This window comes from Dendropsophus ebraccatus, chromosome 5 (genome assembly GCF_027789765.1).
Source record: "Dendropsophus ebraccatus isolate aDenEbr1 chromosome 5, aDenEbr1.pat, whole genome shotgun sequence".
In the NCBI taxonomy this organism is placed as follows: domain Eukaryota; kingdom Metazoa; phylum Chordata; class Amphibia; order Anura; family Hylidae; genus Dendropsophus; species Dendropsophus ebraccatus.
This window is the reverse complement of record NC_091458.1, coordinates 34811489-34829699: the sequence shown is the minus strand read 5'-3', so window position 1 is coordinate 34829699 and position 18211 is coordinate 34811489. Positions and strand designations below refer to the sequence as shown.

Sequence of the window (18211 nt, the reverse complement as noted above, 5' to 3'; positions counted from 1 at the left end):
GATGCAGCCCTAGGGAGTCTGGGAAAACATGGATACATGCTATGGGCCATAGGCTATATCCATAGGGCTTCATCCATAGGGCTTCATCTAACTTATTCAGCCAATGGTAATCAAATGCTGAATGATCAGACTCGAGCATGCTTGAGTTGCGCTCATCTCTAGTTTTAGAGATTTAGATGGAATTTATCCAAGTGTTATATACTAAGCTACTACCTGAGATAGTTATCAGCAAAAGCCAGTCCTGAAATACATGCCATTTTGAAGTTCGAAAAACTAAGCTACTTTCCCATATCTACTTGTCTAGTTTACTTATAGCATCATGTTTGTACCTTAGCTCTTTCACTCTATGCTCTGCTTGGTTGGTTCACCACAATGGAGATGTTTTAGCAGTGACTGTAAGGCTATAGAAGCAAAGGGGTATTCATGTTCCACTGGAAATTCTAGGAAGAAGGACACGCAAAGCAGTTCTCTGATGCCACTTTTTGGAACTTTCCTTGCAAGTCAGTAGTTGACTCATTAAGAAGCCTTATCACATGACTGGGAATCTAAAAAGTTTAAAGAGGCACTGTTGCATTTTTTTTTTAAAGAAATCAACAAAGATTGTGATCACAAGCGTTTTTGTAATATACTTTTTTTTTTAAGTTTTCTGTGCTTAAATGCTCCTTTTTGCTGATATTGGGTCCTTCCTCTGTTAAAAAAAAAATAGACCAAATATAGGAAGTCCCAGTCCTTTTTGTAGCAGAGAATCCTGGGGGTTCTCACATTGTATGGTCAGCTCTCCTGTCATAGAGCACCAAAACCTCTATAACTACACAGTGACATTATACTGACTGAATTTTTACATATTTACATATTTACAAGATAAATAGCAAAAGTTAATAATATAATTAGCCTAAGTTAATTGACCTCAGTTCATATACAACCTGCATGTCTTTCCTTGCATGTGCAAAGGACTGGACCTCTTGTATTTGGTCTCTCTTTTTTTTTTTTGAACAGGGAAAAGACCAAACATCAGCATGAAGGGAGCGTGGAACACAGTTTGACCATATGTTTAACGTTAATTTAAACTTAAAGGAAAAATAAAGCAAGTATATTTCAAAACTGCCTGTGATCACAACTTCTGTTGATTTCTTTAAAAAAAAAAAAATTTGCAACAGGTACCCTTTAATGAATCCCCAGTCAAGGCCTAAGGCTCCTTGATGAAGTCAAACACTGATTTTCAAGGGAATGCTACCTCCAAAAAGTGGTGTCAGAGAACTGATTTGCATATCCTTTTTCAAGAATTCCCAGTGGAACATGAATACCCTTTTGATCCTATAGCTTTACAGTCCTAAAACCTCTCAATTGCGGAGAAACAACTAATTAGAACATACAGCTGTAAAGCTAAGGTAGAAAGCAAATGGCAGAATTATCTGTATGAAGCCATACGTCATGCAAGTGATGTTAGATTACTGGGCCAAGTATAAATTTTTGTACTGGGACTCAAGTAGAAAATGTCTTCATATTTTTGTGCAGGTTCTTATATATAGTTTAGTCTGACATACATATCACTCTACATTTGGTGTTTTATGTAAATATTTTACATAGTCATATTTTACATTTGCATTGTGTATAGTAAAAGCATGTGGCTTCCCAGGAAGCCAGTTCTCCATGCATGTGTTGTCTGTGCAGCCACGACGGGCGTCTTAGCTAATGAGATAAATAGTGGCGGTAATGATATCATTATTTATTACCAGCCTTCCATACATCTGGGTAATAAAGGCCAGGCTGGGGTAATTCTGACCCCCGTAATTTAGCAATACAGGAAGGATTAAAAAGCTCTTTTCCCCTAAGAATGAATTAATGGCTTGTGTCATTAAAAATATTTAAATGATACTGTCACCATCTGTAGTCACGTACCGTGCAGCTGTTCCACGCTGTTCCTGCTACGCCGCTCCTGTCTACACCACAAGCTGCAGTTACTGTTACACGTCTAATCGTCCAATCGTGTTCTTATTAAAATCTTTCTATTTCATCTATCTCCATATGGCGAAGAACGATGGGCAGAGAAACCTAGGAGGATATATGTAGAATTCCACAGCGATGGTCACAGCACCTGATAGGGATCAGTTACTTATTCATCTACTGCATCAAAGCATGTAAGCCTTGGTTATCCTGTAACTCCCTTCGACATTTAAATTACAAAAAGCTGATTACGTCTTTACCTTTCCCTTGTAATTTTTTTTTTCTTTCCCCTTCGAAACACAGGTGGGAACAAGTAATTTAACTGTTCCTAAAATTCCCACAATGCTATGCGCTAAGTGCATGCTGCCACCTGCAGGTACATCATTACCAGTTTGCCACCATTTTTTTCTTATTGCCTAGTACACACTCTGCCATGCCGTGCTAGGGGTGGGACCGTGACGTTACAGGTGTAGTGTCCCGCTACAGGTGGTCCACTAAGTTTTTATATCACCTAGGTAAAGTATCTCTGTCAGGTGTCACATAGAGGGGATGAAGCTGCTGTTAGCACTTTTACCACTTGGGGTCTCTCTCTCCCCTAGCTTAAGTGTCTGTATGAGCACAGCTGAAGGTAAAGGGTTAACCTATGTACTTTTTTGCCTACTGTTCTGACCAATCACAGGTGAAGGTGCTTTACATGGTCCTCAACCAACTATACTTTTTCTTTCTCCTCTTTGCTGCACAGCCCCACCAATGGGATGTTAGACTTGTTAACCCCTATATGAACCTAGTTAGTTCCTGCTGGGAGGTCTTTTGTTAGTGGATGATGGGAAGAGACACAGGGAGAGTCAGGAAATACAGACAAAGCCCTAGATTTTCTTCAAAAAAAGAAACTGTTTTCGTGATGCCCTACTAAACCCAAAGGAGTGGTAACTGTCCTCTAGGGACCACCTTGTCCACGCCAGGGATATCTCCTTACCAGTTAGGATAGTCCAAAGGAGTCAAGAGACTGATCCTCAGTAAGACAAAGCGCAGTAAAGCCGATGTATCTTTCTAGTTTCGCACAACTATCCTGGGAAGTCTTGGGAAGTCTGCTACGCCCAGTTGTAAAGGTCTGGCGCTCTTATTACCCAACCTAGTACTCTTTGATCTGGTTGGGCAGAAGGCAGTCAGATATCTAGATACTGTATATATATACGTGAGTATAAGTATTTTTTTTCACTACAGTTACCTGCACCTGTCACGTTCTAAGTCTCTATTATTATTTGTATTGCACTGAAGTTCTCTAGTAAAAGTCACCTTTGGCTAAGTGTCAGACTCTGCTAATCCCCATTTCAAGCGCAATGCCCATGTGTCCGGGGTGGTTAACCACTCCTGGCCTCCGTGACAAGTCTTCTAGCTGCCCAACACCAGAGCCCACCTGCTGCATAACACCCTCAGCGCCCCGGGCCGACGCTGGCTCACCCAGCCAATCAGTCAGCAGCAGTCGCTGATTGACATCGTGCCGGCCCCAGCATGCGGCAGCAAGAAGACAGGGGACAGAGCATCAGGATTGCGGTGGTGGCATTGGAGTCAGAGAGGCAAGTTTACTTTATAATGTTAAAACAGCCCAGGACTGGCCATTTAGTAACAAACAAAACACTCCTTTCATGGAATACCTATTTAAAGGGAATTTGTCAATAGGTTTATGGTGCCTCAAATAAGGGCAGCGTAAACTAGTCACAGAAATGCTGGACAGAACAATGTATTACCTTTGTCATTCTCTTCACCCATTCGCCTGATATGCAGGAGAATGGGCATTTGGCTGCGCCTCTAACTCTGCTCCCTGGTTGCTGAATGACAGCTGGCTACCTGTACACAGTATAGATAGGCAACTGCTAACTGCCAGAGTGTGCTAATGCTCATAAATATCCAGGACTAATGGAGACATAATGGAGAGGGCTGGGTATTGTCCATGTTATTCTAGATGACTTCTCCGAATCAGCTGTAAGTGATACAGCATTCTGTTCAGTTTCTCTGTCACTAGTTTATGCTACCCTTAGATAAACCTACTGACAGTCTCTTTAAGAATATACAAAGTCAAATCTAAAATTAGAAAAAATAATATATATACAAAAAAATATATATATTCAATTGAACATTTTTGGATGACGCATTCCCTTTTAGCTGGTCTGTAGTCTATTTTTTTAGTCCTCTAAAGGTATCTTTATAGGAAGTATTTAGCTGATTCCAAAGTGGAACCCCTATTGAAATCTGCATGGAAACCTTTTTGTAAAAAAAAACTCTGGGCATTTTTCTGGTCTGCATTTTTACCCGAACATGGTCTTCACTGTTGAAGTCCGTGTTCAGGTCAAAATGCCAACCCGAAAGCACCCGCTCCAGAAATTAAGGGAATTAAGTGACCCCTTCCTTGCTGGTGGCAGACATGGAACACTGAGTTTTCTGTGTGTCATGTAGCTGGGAGGGGCAAGGGGTCTGGTCTCCAGGGGGTTAAATGAACCCTTGGATAGTTAACTTGCCCTCCGGACTTCTCCCCATCTTCTTGCCATCAACAGCTGAGCAGGGACACTACTTCAGCCACTGATTGGCTGAGGTGACACTTGTGCAGCCAATCAGCAGCTGCAGCAATGTTCCGGATGCAGCCGCTAATTCACTGTCTTCAGATTTAAAGAGCCAGAGCCTGGCACACTTGTAGCTCAGTGTGCCAGGCTCTGGTGAAGAAGGAAGACATCTAAGGTGAATATCCAGCACTGCACCCATCTCAGTCTGTGGGGAAAAAAACACCACAGTTTGCCAAAGAAAAATCCCAAACCCTTAGCATGCTGCGTTTTGCAAAAACTGCCATAGAGTCGCAAAAACGCCAAGGAGGAGAGAAAGACTGCAAACAAAAAAATGTGTGCATGGCAAATCATACACTTTTATTGACTTCCAGCTAACAAAAAAGAACACTATGGCGTTTTTATTAATGTTTATACTAAAAAAAAAAAAAGTGTGAGTGTAAACCTTATTTTTCTGAAGGAGATTTTGGAAAAAAGTTCCTATATGTAATATGTTCTTGTAATACATATGCTATCAAAATACAGTATATTGTTACAATGAAAGGAGTCTGTACGACACTTACATTGATCCCCATAGCTCCTCTGCACTGAGTTTATATAAGGTCCCCAGGCTGAATAATATATATCATTAGAGTTATAAGACTGATGTATTTTCCCTCTGGAATTTTTTTTTTTTTTACTTTAATATGTATATTATTTATAAACTACCAAATAAAAGATCTCTTGGAGCCAAATCAGGGTACAAAAAGTTATCCAAGAACTGGCAGCCCTACAACTACAACACAAAATAGTGTCTGTTTTACTCAGCGCGACCCTTTCACCGTGAAGTGATTACGTCTTCCATTACATTTTCCCTCCTGTTACTTTGAGGGGAAGAGAGATTTGCAGTGGTCTCCAGTGTGGATTTAGTACAGATGGGATTAAGGCATCACTAGATAATAAGGTCATGTTCCTCACCAAAATTTAATTTGTTAGTCATCTACAAAAAAATACAATAAAATAAAATAAAAAATCAGCCTCTTGTGGTCCTCGTGATCATGTTCTCTTCCTATAGTCTGAGTAATAACGGTGAATAACCAAAGCTCTTCAGGCCATTGTTGGGATAAGACGGGAGACAGAAGGGAATTAATTCTGTAGCCGTCTGGCTAGACAGAAAATTAACACCAGCATTCTTGAAGTAATGGTCACAATGGCATTGGTCTTAGCTCCATTAAGACGTTATGAAGTGTTCGCTCGCCATTGCCCTGTGTACGGGGGCTAATACTTCATGTTTGGTTAATTAAAAGCAGAGCGGGAATTTATAGATCAATGGAATAAAAGAGGATTGAAACATTGATCTTTGCTCTATGTAATATCCTGCTATTGTAGTGCCAATGTAGAGGGAATCCTGGTAAAATTAGGCAACGTTCACATAGATGTGATGGGGCTTAGTGCAAGAGCCTTGTTATTAGAGCAAAAACTTTGTGGGATTATATCGTTATATGGTGGCATCCAGTCTTGTTTATAGATCTAAGGGGGTCTGAAACATGGACATATTTCTGCCTATACAGGATTAGAAAAGCACAGATACTTTCTTGCAAAAACAGCACCAACCCTATAAAAAGGGGTCCTCCGGCGATTTTTTTTTTTCTTTCAAATCAATTGGTGTCAGAAAGTTATACAGATTTGCAGCTTACTTTTATGTAAAACTCTCAAGTCTTCCAAGTCAGCTGCCATATGTACTGCAGGAAGTGGTGTATTCTTTTCAGTCTGAGGCTATGTGCACACTGAGGAAAAGGCGAGGAATTCAGCTTGAAATTCCTCCTGTAAAATATGTACAGAGCAAAGTCCCATTGTGTTCAATGGGTTTTCTGCTTTGTTGTTCACACTGCAGAATTTCCAAGCAGAATTTTCTGCTGTAGATCTGCTAGAGGAATCCTATAGAAGTCAATGGGGGGCTTAAATTCAGCTTGAATTCTGCCTGAAAACTTTCTGCTTCAATTCCTCGAGAATTGCTCAGTGTGCACATAGCCTGACACAGTGCTCTCTGCTGCTACCTCTGTCCATGTCAGCAACTGCCCAGAACAGGAGAGGTTTTCTGTGGGGTTTTACTGCTGCTCAGACAGTTCCTGTTTGGGACAGAGGTGGCAGCAGAGAGCACTGTGTCAGACTGAAGAGAACACTACTTCCTGCAGGACACACTGCAGCTGATAAGTACTGGAAAACTTGATATTTTTAAATAGAAGTAATTTACAAATCTATATATATATATATATATATGTGAAAGTTGATATAAAGTTGATATAAAAGGAAAAACTTTTCACCGGAATACCTCTTTTACACTACACCCTTATTTTAGGAAGTCAGAATAGGATAAAAATAAATTGGGATTTTGAAAGTTTAAAGCGAATGTACCACTATGCACCTCGGTGCTGTGGTCCTTTTTGGAATAGCCTCCCAGTTCCCATGCTCAGCACTGATCTATTCCTGAGAACCGGCCTGGTGTGAAGCACTGGGGATAGAAACGCCTCTCCCCTCTGTAACGAGCTACATTGATTCTAATGGCGCTGTGTCACAGAGGGGAGATTGTCACCCTGTGCTTCATGCCAGGCCGGTGCTTGGGAATAGACTGTCGTCTTGTGCGGGAACTGGGCCATAGCATCGTCATCCCCACGCTGGTGCTGATCTATGTAAAAAACACAAAGTGATATACCTGGTGGTACATTCGCTTTAATATCACCCCATTTGGAGGAGTTAATCACTTAGAATTAGATTATTGATGATGTGCCCTGCTGGTATTATGGTAACTTTCCTCTATTACACCCCCATTCTGACTCTACACGGAAATAATCTACACCTATTGGAATGATTCTGGTTTAGCATCTTTAGCATCACGTGGGTCTGAGCTCACAAACCCCACTTATTCTGAGATGTCACACTGGCATGTTAGTATATGTGTTTTAGATTAATTTCCCCTCTGGTATTAGGATACAGGGAGTTTTCAGCAGTCTGTCAAGATAAAAAACATTTTTATTGAAAACTGGATTCACTCCCAGTCTGTCAAAATAGCATTTTCCATTCTGAGTGCAGGAGTGTTTGACAGCTGCCAAGGCTTGTGTAGCGTAATAGGTGATAACTAGCGGAGGAATTACCTGATGTGCGGACACACAGAGACAAGGGACTTTTTCCATGCAGCTACACTGACTGTATGGGATTGAAGCTTCTGTGACTTCCTGCTGGGAGAGAGGGAGAGAGAGCTGCTTAAGTCCCAGTCAGGGCACAAAGGGGTTCAGCTCTCTGTTGTCAAGACCCCACACTACCAATGAAAAATGGAAACTTCATTCCTTTCCTGATAAAAAAAATGGTTTACAATCACTTTAATCATTTAATTTACCTCAGTAGAAAAGAGAAAAGTAGTTGGCACTCGCCCAGCCCCTGTTCATTTAGCAAAACTTGGTAGACAACCAGCTTTTACCTATATTAATCACATCATAGTCCTCTGAAAAACAGTGATTACTACTGTACTCTTTTTTTTATTGCAAACATTATCAACTGTTCAATGAATGAGTTCAACTATGAATTTTAGCCTTAGGCCCAGTTCACACTGAGCAAAAACAATGGAATCCCGCCGTGCTCAGTGTCCTGCAGTGAGTGAATGGAGGGCGCGTGTGTCCGCTTCCTCTCCTATCCGCTTAAAGAAGTGACATGTCAATTCTTTGAGCGGAGAGCAGTGGGAGCAGACGCACGAGCCCTTCCATTCACTTACTGCAGGACACTGAGCATGTCGGGAATTACCTCCATTTTTGCTTAGTGTGAACTGTACCTTAGGCTCGGTTCACACTACATTTTTGCAGTCCTTTTAGCTTGTCCGTTTAATGACTGATACAAAAACACATGTAATTGTGTGCACCCATTCAAATCCGTTATTCCATTGAAATTGAAACTGATAAATTTTTTAAATTTTGTTAACATACACAAAAACATGGTTGACCACACTTTTCTGTGCGCTAAAAGTTACCATTTAAAAATGGATCCGTTAAACAAACTGCAACATACTGTATTTTTGCAGTCTGTGTAACAGATCGGTTTATAAATGGTATTCCCAGGCACCGGCTTGGCTTAAAGCACTGGAGACTGGCCCATAGTGTGACGAAACCCATCCCCTCTGTGACGTGACTCTATTGATTCTAATGGAGCCGCATCAGAGAGGGGTGGGCAGAACGTGATGCGCGGGAAACGGTCCACGGTTAGAAAAAGGACCATGGCACCGGCATCCCCGTGCCTGTGGCGGTCTATTCATGTAAAAACCATAAAGTGATGTGCCTGCTGGTACATTCGGTACATTACAGTCATCAACTACCTATTTAATGGGGCAGTGTGTCACACCCTGTACAGCAGTATATAGGGAGTTATAAATATTTTTAAAAAGGGGTACATCACTATACGGCATCACATCATTGCTATGCCTTCTTCATTTTTAGGTGGGAGTCCAAGAGGTTTGACCCTTAGTGATCATAAAACCAATACCTGGTGATATGCTTTACATCATGAGATGGAAATATCCCTTTAAACCAGGGATGGGGAACCTTCGGCCCTCCAGCTGTTGCAAAACTACAATTTCCATCATGCCTGGACAGCCAAAGCTAAAGCTTTGGCTGTCCAGGCATGATGGGAACTGTAGTTTTGCAACAGCTAGAGGGCCGAAGGTTCCCTATCTCTGCTTTAAACCTTAACTTCCATATTCCACCTCCATACTCTGGCAAAGAATGAATCTGTTAAACACATTTTACACGGTTCTATTTTCCTGTCCACCAGACAGCCTTGTATACTTTATTTCTGGTAGTTCTCTCTTTATTCCTGGGCCAGTGCACAACCTGAGTCGGCCAAGTAATCATTGGGAGAGTGTGCGCGCGCCAGACAGAAGTCATCACGACTACTCTCCCTTTTCTTGTCTGGAAAGTGGTGGGAACAACTCTGTCCCTGCAACCAGCCATTTGCATTGTAATCCAAGAAGAGATCATTTAATAGCGGCATCAGGCTGATTATGCAAAGCATGACACGGACCCCAGCTGCTGGAGAACATGCAGACTCCGACGCTTCCCGGGCCCCAAGACTCCTCTAATTACCGGCCCTGCTGTTTCTCCATCCGCCAAACGTTGTCAAACCGTTCAATTTTTTTTTTTTTACCATAGAGCAGAAAACCCAAGGTGAATAAAAATTGATTTTCTCTCTTACTAAGGGGCAAAGACTTGTTAAGAAAGACTTTTCCATTATAATAAATCCTGAGGGGACAGCTATTCCAGACCTAAACTGACCTTGCTATGGAAATGGCGGAGAATTAATTCAGCGCTTCTGCTGAGAAATGATTTTATAAGATATAGAAAAGAAGAAGAGTCACATGACCCTAACTTAATAAGACGCTATAGTTTAGGAACTCCGCAAGGTAGTGAAAGAGGCCGCATCTCGTGGAAGTGAGCGACACCCTGAGAAGCCACTGGGGTTTAGTGCTGGAGTCAGCGTCTCGGCTCCTCCGTGTGATTAGCGATAAAAGGCGATCTCTGCATATGGCAGCCGCGCACTGTGCATGCTCAGGAAACTACACACACTCCGTGTCGTAGTCATTAAAATGTAACCTTTCTGTATATGTGCACACGGTGAGCATAAGGCAAATCGCATTGCGCAACTCACCTAACAAGCGCACAAACTTTATTTATCCCCCATGACCTTGGCAGAAAGTTGGATAAAATGATAGGTTCCTCCATAATAAATTATAAGCAGAGGGTTACTACTAGAAATGTTGAGTTGTGTTATTTGTACGGCTGTAGGATGTTCCCTTCTGGTTTGTTCCATATAGCTACAACATATTCTGTAGTGCCGCACTCAGTAGCCATTCAAATAAATGGACAACTATGTAATACATGAGGTGCCAGTCTCCTACGGTTAAGGGGGTTATCCATGATTAGGGAAAAATGACCAATTTGTACAGAAACAGTGCCCCACTTGGTTGTGTGTGGTATTGCGGCTCAGTTAAAATGAAATGAATGGAGCTGAGTTGTAGTACCTGGAGTGAGGGGAGACGCTGTTTTTAGAGGGAGCTGTTTTTCTAGTCCTGAGCAACTCCTTTAAGTTGGGCACTCATCTTTGTGACATCTGTTATTTTCTAAAAGGGTGCATGGATGTTTATTGAGACAACCTCTTCAAGGCTATGTTCCCGTAGTGTCATTTTTTAAAGACAAGAATGGCCGTTGTTGGCGATTAAAACCGCGCTTGACTTAAAATAATGCACTGCGTCGAAGTCTGTGGGAAACAATGGCCGTTGTTCAATATGGCAGCGGAAATAATTGACATTTCAGTTATTTCTGGCCGCGAGAGTGGGAACAACAGCTGTGGTGCGTCTGTAATACCAATTTTTTGAGGGTTCACAAAAAATTGCAAGGTGATAATTAAATTACGGCGATCTGTATATTCTTTGTGGATGTTATGGATATGTCCATAAAAATCTGTCTGGGCAATATTCTTATTTTAAGAAAGGATAGTGCTCATGTTTATGTTGTTTCCATATCATAAAATGCCACTTGTATCCAAAACTATGTTACCCAACACAAAAATAAAATCTACAAAAATACCAGAAAATGCTGACAAGGCAGAAAACACACACGAGTAATGATCTGGTGATGTTATACAGCTGCCTCCAGCTGGTGGCCCCCTATTATCTGAACCCCCCATCTCCCCTTTTCCCCCCCAAAGTCTCAGAATGTAACATCATGCCTCTGTTTTATGTTTCAGCTTTGGTTCGCATTTGTTAATGGATTTTCTGGACAAATTTTATTTGAACGTTGGTGCATCGGATTGTACAATGTGGTAAGTGACTCATTTTTGTTTTTTGATTTCACATAGAGGTTAAGGCCCGGGCTCCCCCACGCCTGCTGTGTCTGATCTGTATTACAGTCCATTATCATTCAGGTTAGGTTAATGTTCGGTATGAGAAAAACATCTGAAATTTGAAACAGTTGTTGTGAAGTAAATTCATAGAAAACCACATTTTCCATAGATGAAGTTATGCATCGTGGTTACAGGCCTGGCATGGTTAAAGTTTATTAGAAGGAATTTTTCTGTATTGTTGATATACATAGATGTGGAAGTACGGGGATAGCAGAATTAACTCAAAAGACTCTGGAAAGCATCTTGCTGCTCAACTTGAGATGAAGATCAGAAAATGGGGACCTAAGCTGATGCAGTCACCATTTATTAAATTAAATATTTTTGTACAATAAGCCACTGATAGGTGGCACTGTTGCTGTTTGCATAAATTTAGGCTTCCAAAGATGGACAGGTGATCAGCAGGTTTAGCAAATACAGCAATCAGCAGGGTTTGCATTGTTGAAAACCAAGGGGGACATGTTGAATATGTAGTTTTTGAAATATAATATAAAAATCCTCAAAATAGATAAATAACTTGATGGGCGTGTGTTCTGTGTGCAGCTATGTAATACCATTAGGATATTAAACTAAATATATAACAGCCAAGTATAACAAACTGGGTGAGATGCAAAGCAAGAACGTAGGGATGCACAGCCCAATATACAAAGTCCGGGTGCTAACCCTCTATATGAAAAAGTTCATTTACCAACTAACACCAAGATATAGAGAAACAATGGTAAGCACACCATGACATATTAGCTAAAATTAATGTTTTATTCAGAATCACAAATACAAAATAATACGGCAACAATACATGATGAAACCCCCCTAAAAACCATTAAAATCAACCCACATGATACAAAGGTTGTTAGGAATATAACCAACAACCCACTCCCTGGCCCATATATACAACGCATCTCCCTGGTGTATAGTAATGTCAGTTAGATATAACTGGTACTGTGCAAAACGTTCTTCCTGCAAAACCTATAAAGTGCAAGTGCATATATCATCCAAATAATATAAATAAATATACAGTGATACAAAGACTTGTTAAATAACCAAATACGATACTATTAGCAGGCAAGAACCACAGTATATCACCAGGACCCAACAGAGACACCAGAGAGCCTCTAGACCGGGAGACTGAACCCCATGCGCTCTTTTCAGATTAAATTTCTGAAGCAAAATATGTGTTGTGTGAATCCACCCTTAGACTTATTCAAAAGATAGTAATAGTTCTTCAAAGAGTAGATTGAATTAATTTGTTATGCAGGTTGTTGAGGCTACCTTTTTCTAGGAACACAAAGGGTGTGTCACGGCTGCGACGGCGTCCCGCGCTCCGGGCCACCGCCGCAACTCCTCCTCCCCGCGGGCAGCTGCCGGTGTCCCAGTACCGGGACCCGGCACTGCTGCTAGTTCGGCCCCTGGGGGTGCCTCACCTTCCTCCGCTCCTGTCTCTTGGTGTGCCGGCCGGCGCGCGCGTCCCCGCCTCCTAGGTGGCTGTTTCAGATTTAAAGGGCCAGTCCGCCCCTAATTGGAAGTTACACTGAATCACTCCCTATAAATCCCAGCATGCCCTGTCCCTTGTGTTGGAGCCTCTACATGCTTCCCATAGCGTTTGGCCCAGCTCCCTGTTGTTCCTGACCTCAGTCCTTGTTCCTGTTCGCTACCCGGTATTGTTCCTGAGTACTGTCTGCCACCTGCGATTACGCCTCCAGACCTCTTCCTGCACTATCTCCTGCCTACTGCTCCTGCCACGCCTCGCCTGCCATCACTAGCAACCAAGCCAGGGGTAGCGACCTGGGGGTCGCCTGCCGCAGCAAGTCCATCCCGCCTTGTGGCGGGCTCTGGTGAAAACCAGCGGCCCCTTAGACTCCGCTCCCTGGTGAGGTTTGTGCCATCGCTAGTGACGGTCCAGTGGATCCACGACTCCAGGCGTTACAGGGTGAGATTTATCAAACATGGTGTAAAGTGAAACTGGCCCAGTTGCCCCTAGCAACCAATCAGAATCCACATTTCATTCCTTACAGACTCTTTGGAAAATGAAAGGTGGAATCTGATTGGTTGCTAGGGGCAAATGAGCCAGTTTCACTTTACACCATAAATCTCCCCCATAGTCTTTTTGTGCCCCTCACATTATTGCGCGACAGGTGGAGGCGTTGGGATGTGAGGTGAGATGCGTAGCAGGACGTACGGGGGGGGGGGGGGCAGGACAAAACTGCCTGCGGCGCTGGCAGTAAAGCTCCATTTGGGGATTAGGTGAATCCTGGGAGGGGCGGGTGGCAACATGCAGCCTTACTTTCGGGGGGCGCCCTAATTTAGGGTAGGGGGTGCTTTATTTTGGGGGAGAAGGTGCCTTACTTTAGGCTAGAGGGTAGGGTAGTTGGGGTGTCTTATTTTAGGATGGTATCTTATTTTCGGGGAATCACGGTAGCAGCAGGGGCAATACATTTTCTTATTAGATCACATGGCTTTACACATAAGACCATTTAGACAGCATTTCTTTGTGTTGAACATAAAAAACAAGAGAAAAAAAGTTGTTTACTAGAAGAGGAAACAGTCATCAGGAACCAATTTGCTTTATAAGAGATTTGGCAGGAAGTACTAACAACAAGGGGAAGAAAACCATCATAGCTGGTTACACTGGACCAAGTTCTTCTTCAAATTTAGGTTGCGTTTTTGCTTGTAATCCTCCTTCCACATCATGCTCCATAATATATGCAAAGAACATAACGCTGCACATTCACTTTCCATATTCATTTAGGCAAATAATGTATAAACTGCAGTAAATGCTAATTACCTCTGCAATAGCTCTGACTTCATGCCCGAGGCATCTGTTCAAGGCTTCAGGGTTTGTGGCCCCAATGTGTTAGGAATTTATTCCAGAATTGATAATTTTATTGTTTCTGATTGTGAAGTATCTGGTTAAATGTAACCATGGCTGAATGGTAATACTTGGATGTTGTGCATAAGACGCACAGAATTGATGATTGTTGGTGTTGTAGAGTTAAGATTAAAATAAGCTTGGAAAGTGAAGCAAAACTTAGACCTCCTGCAGAACAATACTGTATAGTCCAAGAGTATACAGCAAAGGATGCAAAACAGCCCCCCAGTGTAATGAAGACCATAGACAGACCCCCCCTAAAGTAATACAGACCACAAAACGACCCCCAGGCAATCCAGACTCCAGATGTGGACCCCCAACTGTAATATACACCCTGCAATGTAATATCAACTCCAAATGTCATAAGCTTCTGCCCTAGACAGAGGCCCTCTAGTGCCTAGCAGTGAGAACAGCCTTGGTCAGACCTATGAAATCTATAGTTATGGTAACATGTATGGCTATGGTCAAATGGTTGGTACCAGATGGTAATTAGTGGCTCCCCTGCCCTAGGTGATCTTTTATTTATAGATACCAAATGTATCCCATTTTGATGGCAGATGCCTTCAGGTGTTTTCACACACACAGAGGTATTGGAAGAAGCATTGGATTTTTCCAAATTGTCTAAAAATTATCCCAAGTTTTGCAGCTGGAAAGGAAAGAATCAATGGCCTTTTACAAGCCATTAAATATTATTCAGTTTTGGGGAATGGCAAAAGGATTATTATTCTAAAAAGCCAGAAGAAACAGTTTTTTTTCTTTCCATAGATGATAAGCCAAGAAATGATCCTTTTTTTGTGGGGATCAACTGGTTTATCTATGGTTGTGTAGATCTTGTAGTGGCAGCAACAAGGGTGATGGTGGAAGTACAGTAGCTGTAAAGCGAAGGATGGGAGATCTGTGACTGCATAGGCTTGGTGGTAGCAGTAGTGGTAGCAGTAGGGACTGGTGGTAGTGGTAGTCAGTTGTCAGCATGGGGTGATGGTAGAGGTAGCTGCATGAGCAGCAGAACTGTGTAAACCAATGTAGATCTATGGCTGTATAGGCTTGGGAATAGCAGCGGCTATTATAGATGCTCTGACATCACCCCTATACTGCCTCCTGGTTGGCTGAGATAGCCAGTTATGGGCTACCCTGAAGTTATCTCATCCTTACTCCTGTTCCTTTCTTACTTTCTTACTGAACCAAATTTTAAGCAAAGTTCCAGCTGTATCCATGTTTAACTGATCTCTAAACTACCGGTCATGCAACCTGATCCATTGTATACCTGGCCTCAGTGCTTCCTCCTAGGATCTACAGCAGTGGACTATGGTTGCTATGCGAGTGCCATTTGGCACATCATGCAGCCTTCATGCCTTCTGTCCTCCTAACAAGACGATTCAGGAGATTCCCGCTGTGTGTTACATCTCTCACAATGAGCTTAATACTCCACAAATGAAGGTCAGATTTCACTTCAGATCCAGCACTGAGGACAGAGGTTCATTTCCTCTGAATAATAATGGCACTATGAGTTTACAACATCTGATCGCAGACTTCTGACTGCAGTACTGACCGGATGATCTTTAGCGCCGCTGAGTTCTGATGCGGGCACATCCGTGCGCGCCCACGTCAGAATTCCTCACTGCACACTATGGAGCATGCGGCCGGAGCCGCTCGCTCCACAGTGTGCACTGACAGGTTGTCTGCAGCCGCTATTCAATAGCGTCCACAGAAAAATGTCAGTTGTTTGCGGTGCCGCCAGGGAACCTATAGACGGCAAGGTAACGTATACTTAGTGTGAACATAGCCTTAAAGGTCAGTAGTTGTGAACCCCCCAAAAGAACTGATTTCAGTATCCAATCAGGGGACTGATTGGATACTTAAAAGGTAGATGTTGTGTCAGGTGTCTTTTCAGCATAGGCTGTCCTATGTGTGTACATAAGGAGCAGCACTATGTTTGGCCATTATTAATCTGGTTTATGGCATTTTTTCAAAAGATTTTTGCACTGTGAGATTTCTTTTAGCTGTGTTTCTCTCTCTGCACTCCCCTTCCATCCTCATCCTCCTTCCTCCCCCTCCATAGACTTGTAGCTAGCTCATGGATAACCAGTAAGGAGTCATAACCAGTAAACACAAGTCATTGTTAAGCAGATTTTGAAGAGTGGATGTCAGTTTACCAGGAGGGGGGAGTTAGATGCTTGATAACAGGAGGAGGAAGCATTTTGTCTGGTAAGATATGTTACAAAGTTTCTTATATTCACTTGTACTATTGGTCTTTTGCAAAGTTTCTTGAAACAACAGTGTCTGATGCTAAGAGGAGGGTCCAGGGAAGGGCAGAGTGCACAGAGCTCTGGGCATCGGCAATATCAGTTGGTGTGTGGGCCCCACTGATCGGCAGAACAATCTGGGAGAAGCATCCAGGCAACCTTATGGCGTTATCCAACTTCAGCAGCCAAATAATTGTCGCACACTCTGGTTCGGACAAACTCGAGCATACTCGTAGTTCACTGAACTCGAATCCCGACAAAATAAAACTTTTCACAAACCTGTGTGAGACTGACGCATAATTCTATAGGCCCATGTCACTCACATGGACACAAAGCAGGAGGAGAGATGCATGGCCACCCGTTCTCCAGATCGGTCGCAGTCTGAACACTTAGACCACGACTGATAAATACTCTTGGAATCTGTCTGTGACATGTCAAAACAGGTATACTTTAAACATATGTCTTTACTTGGATAACAATGGAATACTCTATGGACCTCAAAAATATGCATCATTAGGAGTCTAGATCAGTGGAAAAAATAGAAGAAGAAGTGGAAAATGTCTGCAGAATTATGTGTGGCAGCTACGGGCCTGGAATTTATACCACAAAAAAAAAAAAAAAAAAGAATTTACCAATATCAAACAATGTATTCTCCACAATAGGATTTTTGTACAAACCAACAATCACGATGAGTCAGCTCCCCTCGAGTCTCTCGATGTAGAAGAGGAAGGGTCATTGGACTCCTTGTCTCTCAATGTATAATACAGCATTGTACATTAGTCTCTTCAAGCTTCCTACAGGGACTGTACACTTTTGCAACTATTTGTGTATTACTCTAGAGAATCTAAAATTAAAATTAACTTTGTTTAAAAAAAAAAACCATAATCAATTTATTTGATGCAGCAACTAATCAGATCTATTTGTCACATTTTGCTCATGGGTGTTACTTTATTTTTCCCATCTATTTATTTCTCATCTACATAGAAAATGGGATCGATAGAAGGGAATAAACCGTGACTGCAGGATTAGTTTTGTAGTCTGTTACCATGGAGACACATAGGTCTGCAGAGGAGCTTTGAACACAGAACATTAGGATGCTTTTAAGTGAAAGGAAGTGGGTGGAATTATTGATAGTGCCAGATGGTAACTAACAGCTTCCCTGTGTTACATTTTATGCTTTTAAAAATAAAAAAAAGGCCCAAAAGTATCCCATTTTGGATGCAGATGTCTGTCGATGTATCAGAAAAAGAAAAAAATTATACTTATATAACATTACATAGTAACATAGTTAATAAAGTTGATAAAGGAGAAGAGCTCATGAAGTTCAACCTACAGAAACCCTACTGTGTTGATCCAGAGGAAGACAAATATCCAGATGCCATGGTGCCAATACAGCTGCTTGAGGGGGATCAGCAGTGGGTGAGTATATGTGGTTTTGTTTTTTGTTTTTTTGACACAATGAATACATTTAGATATTAAAATATTTTTTCTGGATAACTATTTTAGCATGAAGTTGCTTCATCTATTTTTATTTTACAGCAATACAAATGGGGTTGCAAAAATGTACACACCATTTAAACTTAGTGGTCCTAAGTCCTAAGGAGACAATATTTTCCCCTCCGTTGCCAGTGACCATAGAACTTGTCAGATCCTTCTCCAGGTCATATTGCTGCCTTTCTCACATT

The 18211-nt window shown here is 42.0% G+C and overlaps 1 protein-coding gene across 3 annotated transcripts in view; it reads left to right on the top strand.

Moving 5' to 3' along the window:
- ATP8A2 (ATPase phospholipid transporting 8A2) overlaps positions 1-18211 on the top strand; it is a 476575-nt gene that overhangs the window by 317249 nt on the left and 141115 nt on the right. For all 3 annotated transcript variants that reach the window (XM_069969843.1, XM_069969844.1, XM_069969845.1), the window contains one exon: positions 11265-11339. In XM_069969843.1, coding sequence (XP_069825944.1) covers positions 11265-11339 — 75 coding nt within the window. The remainder of the gene's footprint in view (positions 1-11264; positions 11340-18211) is intronic.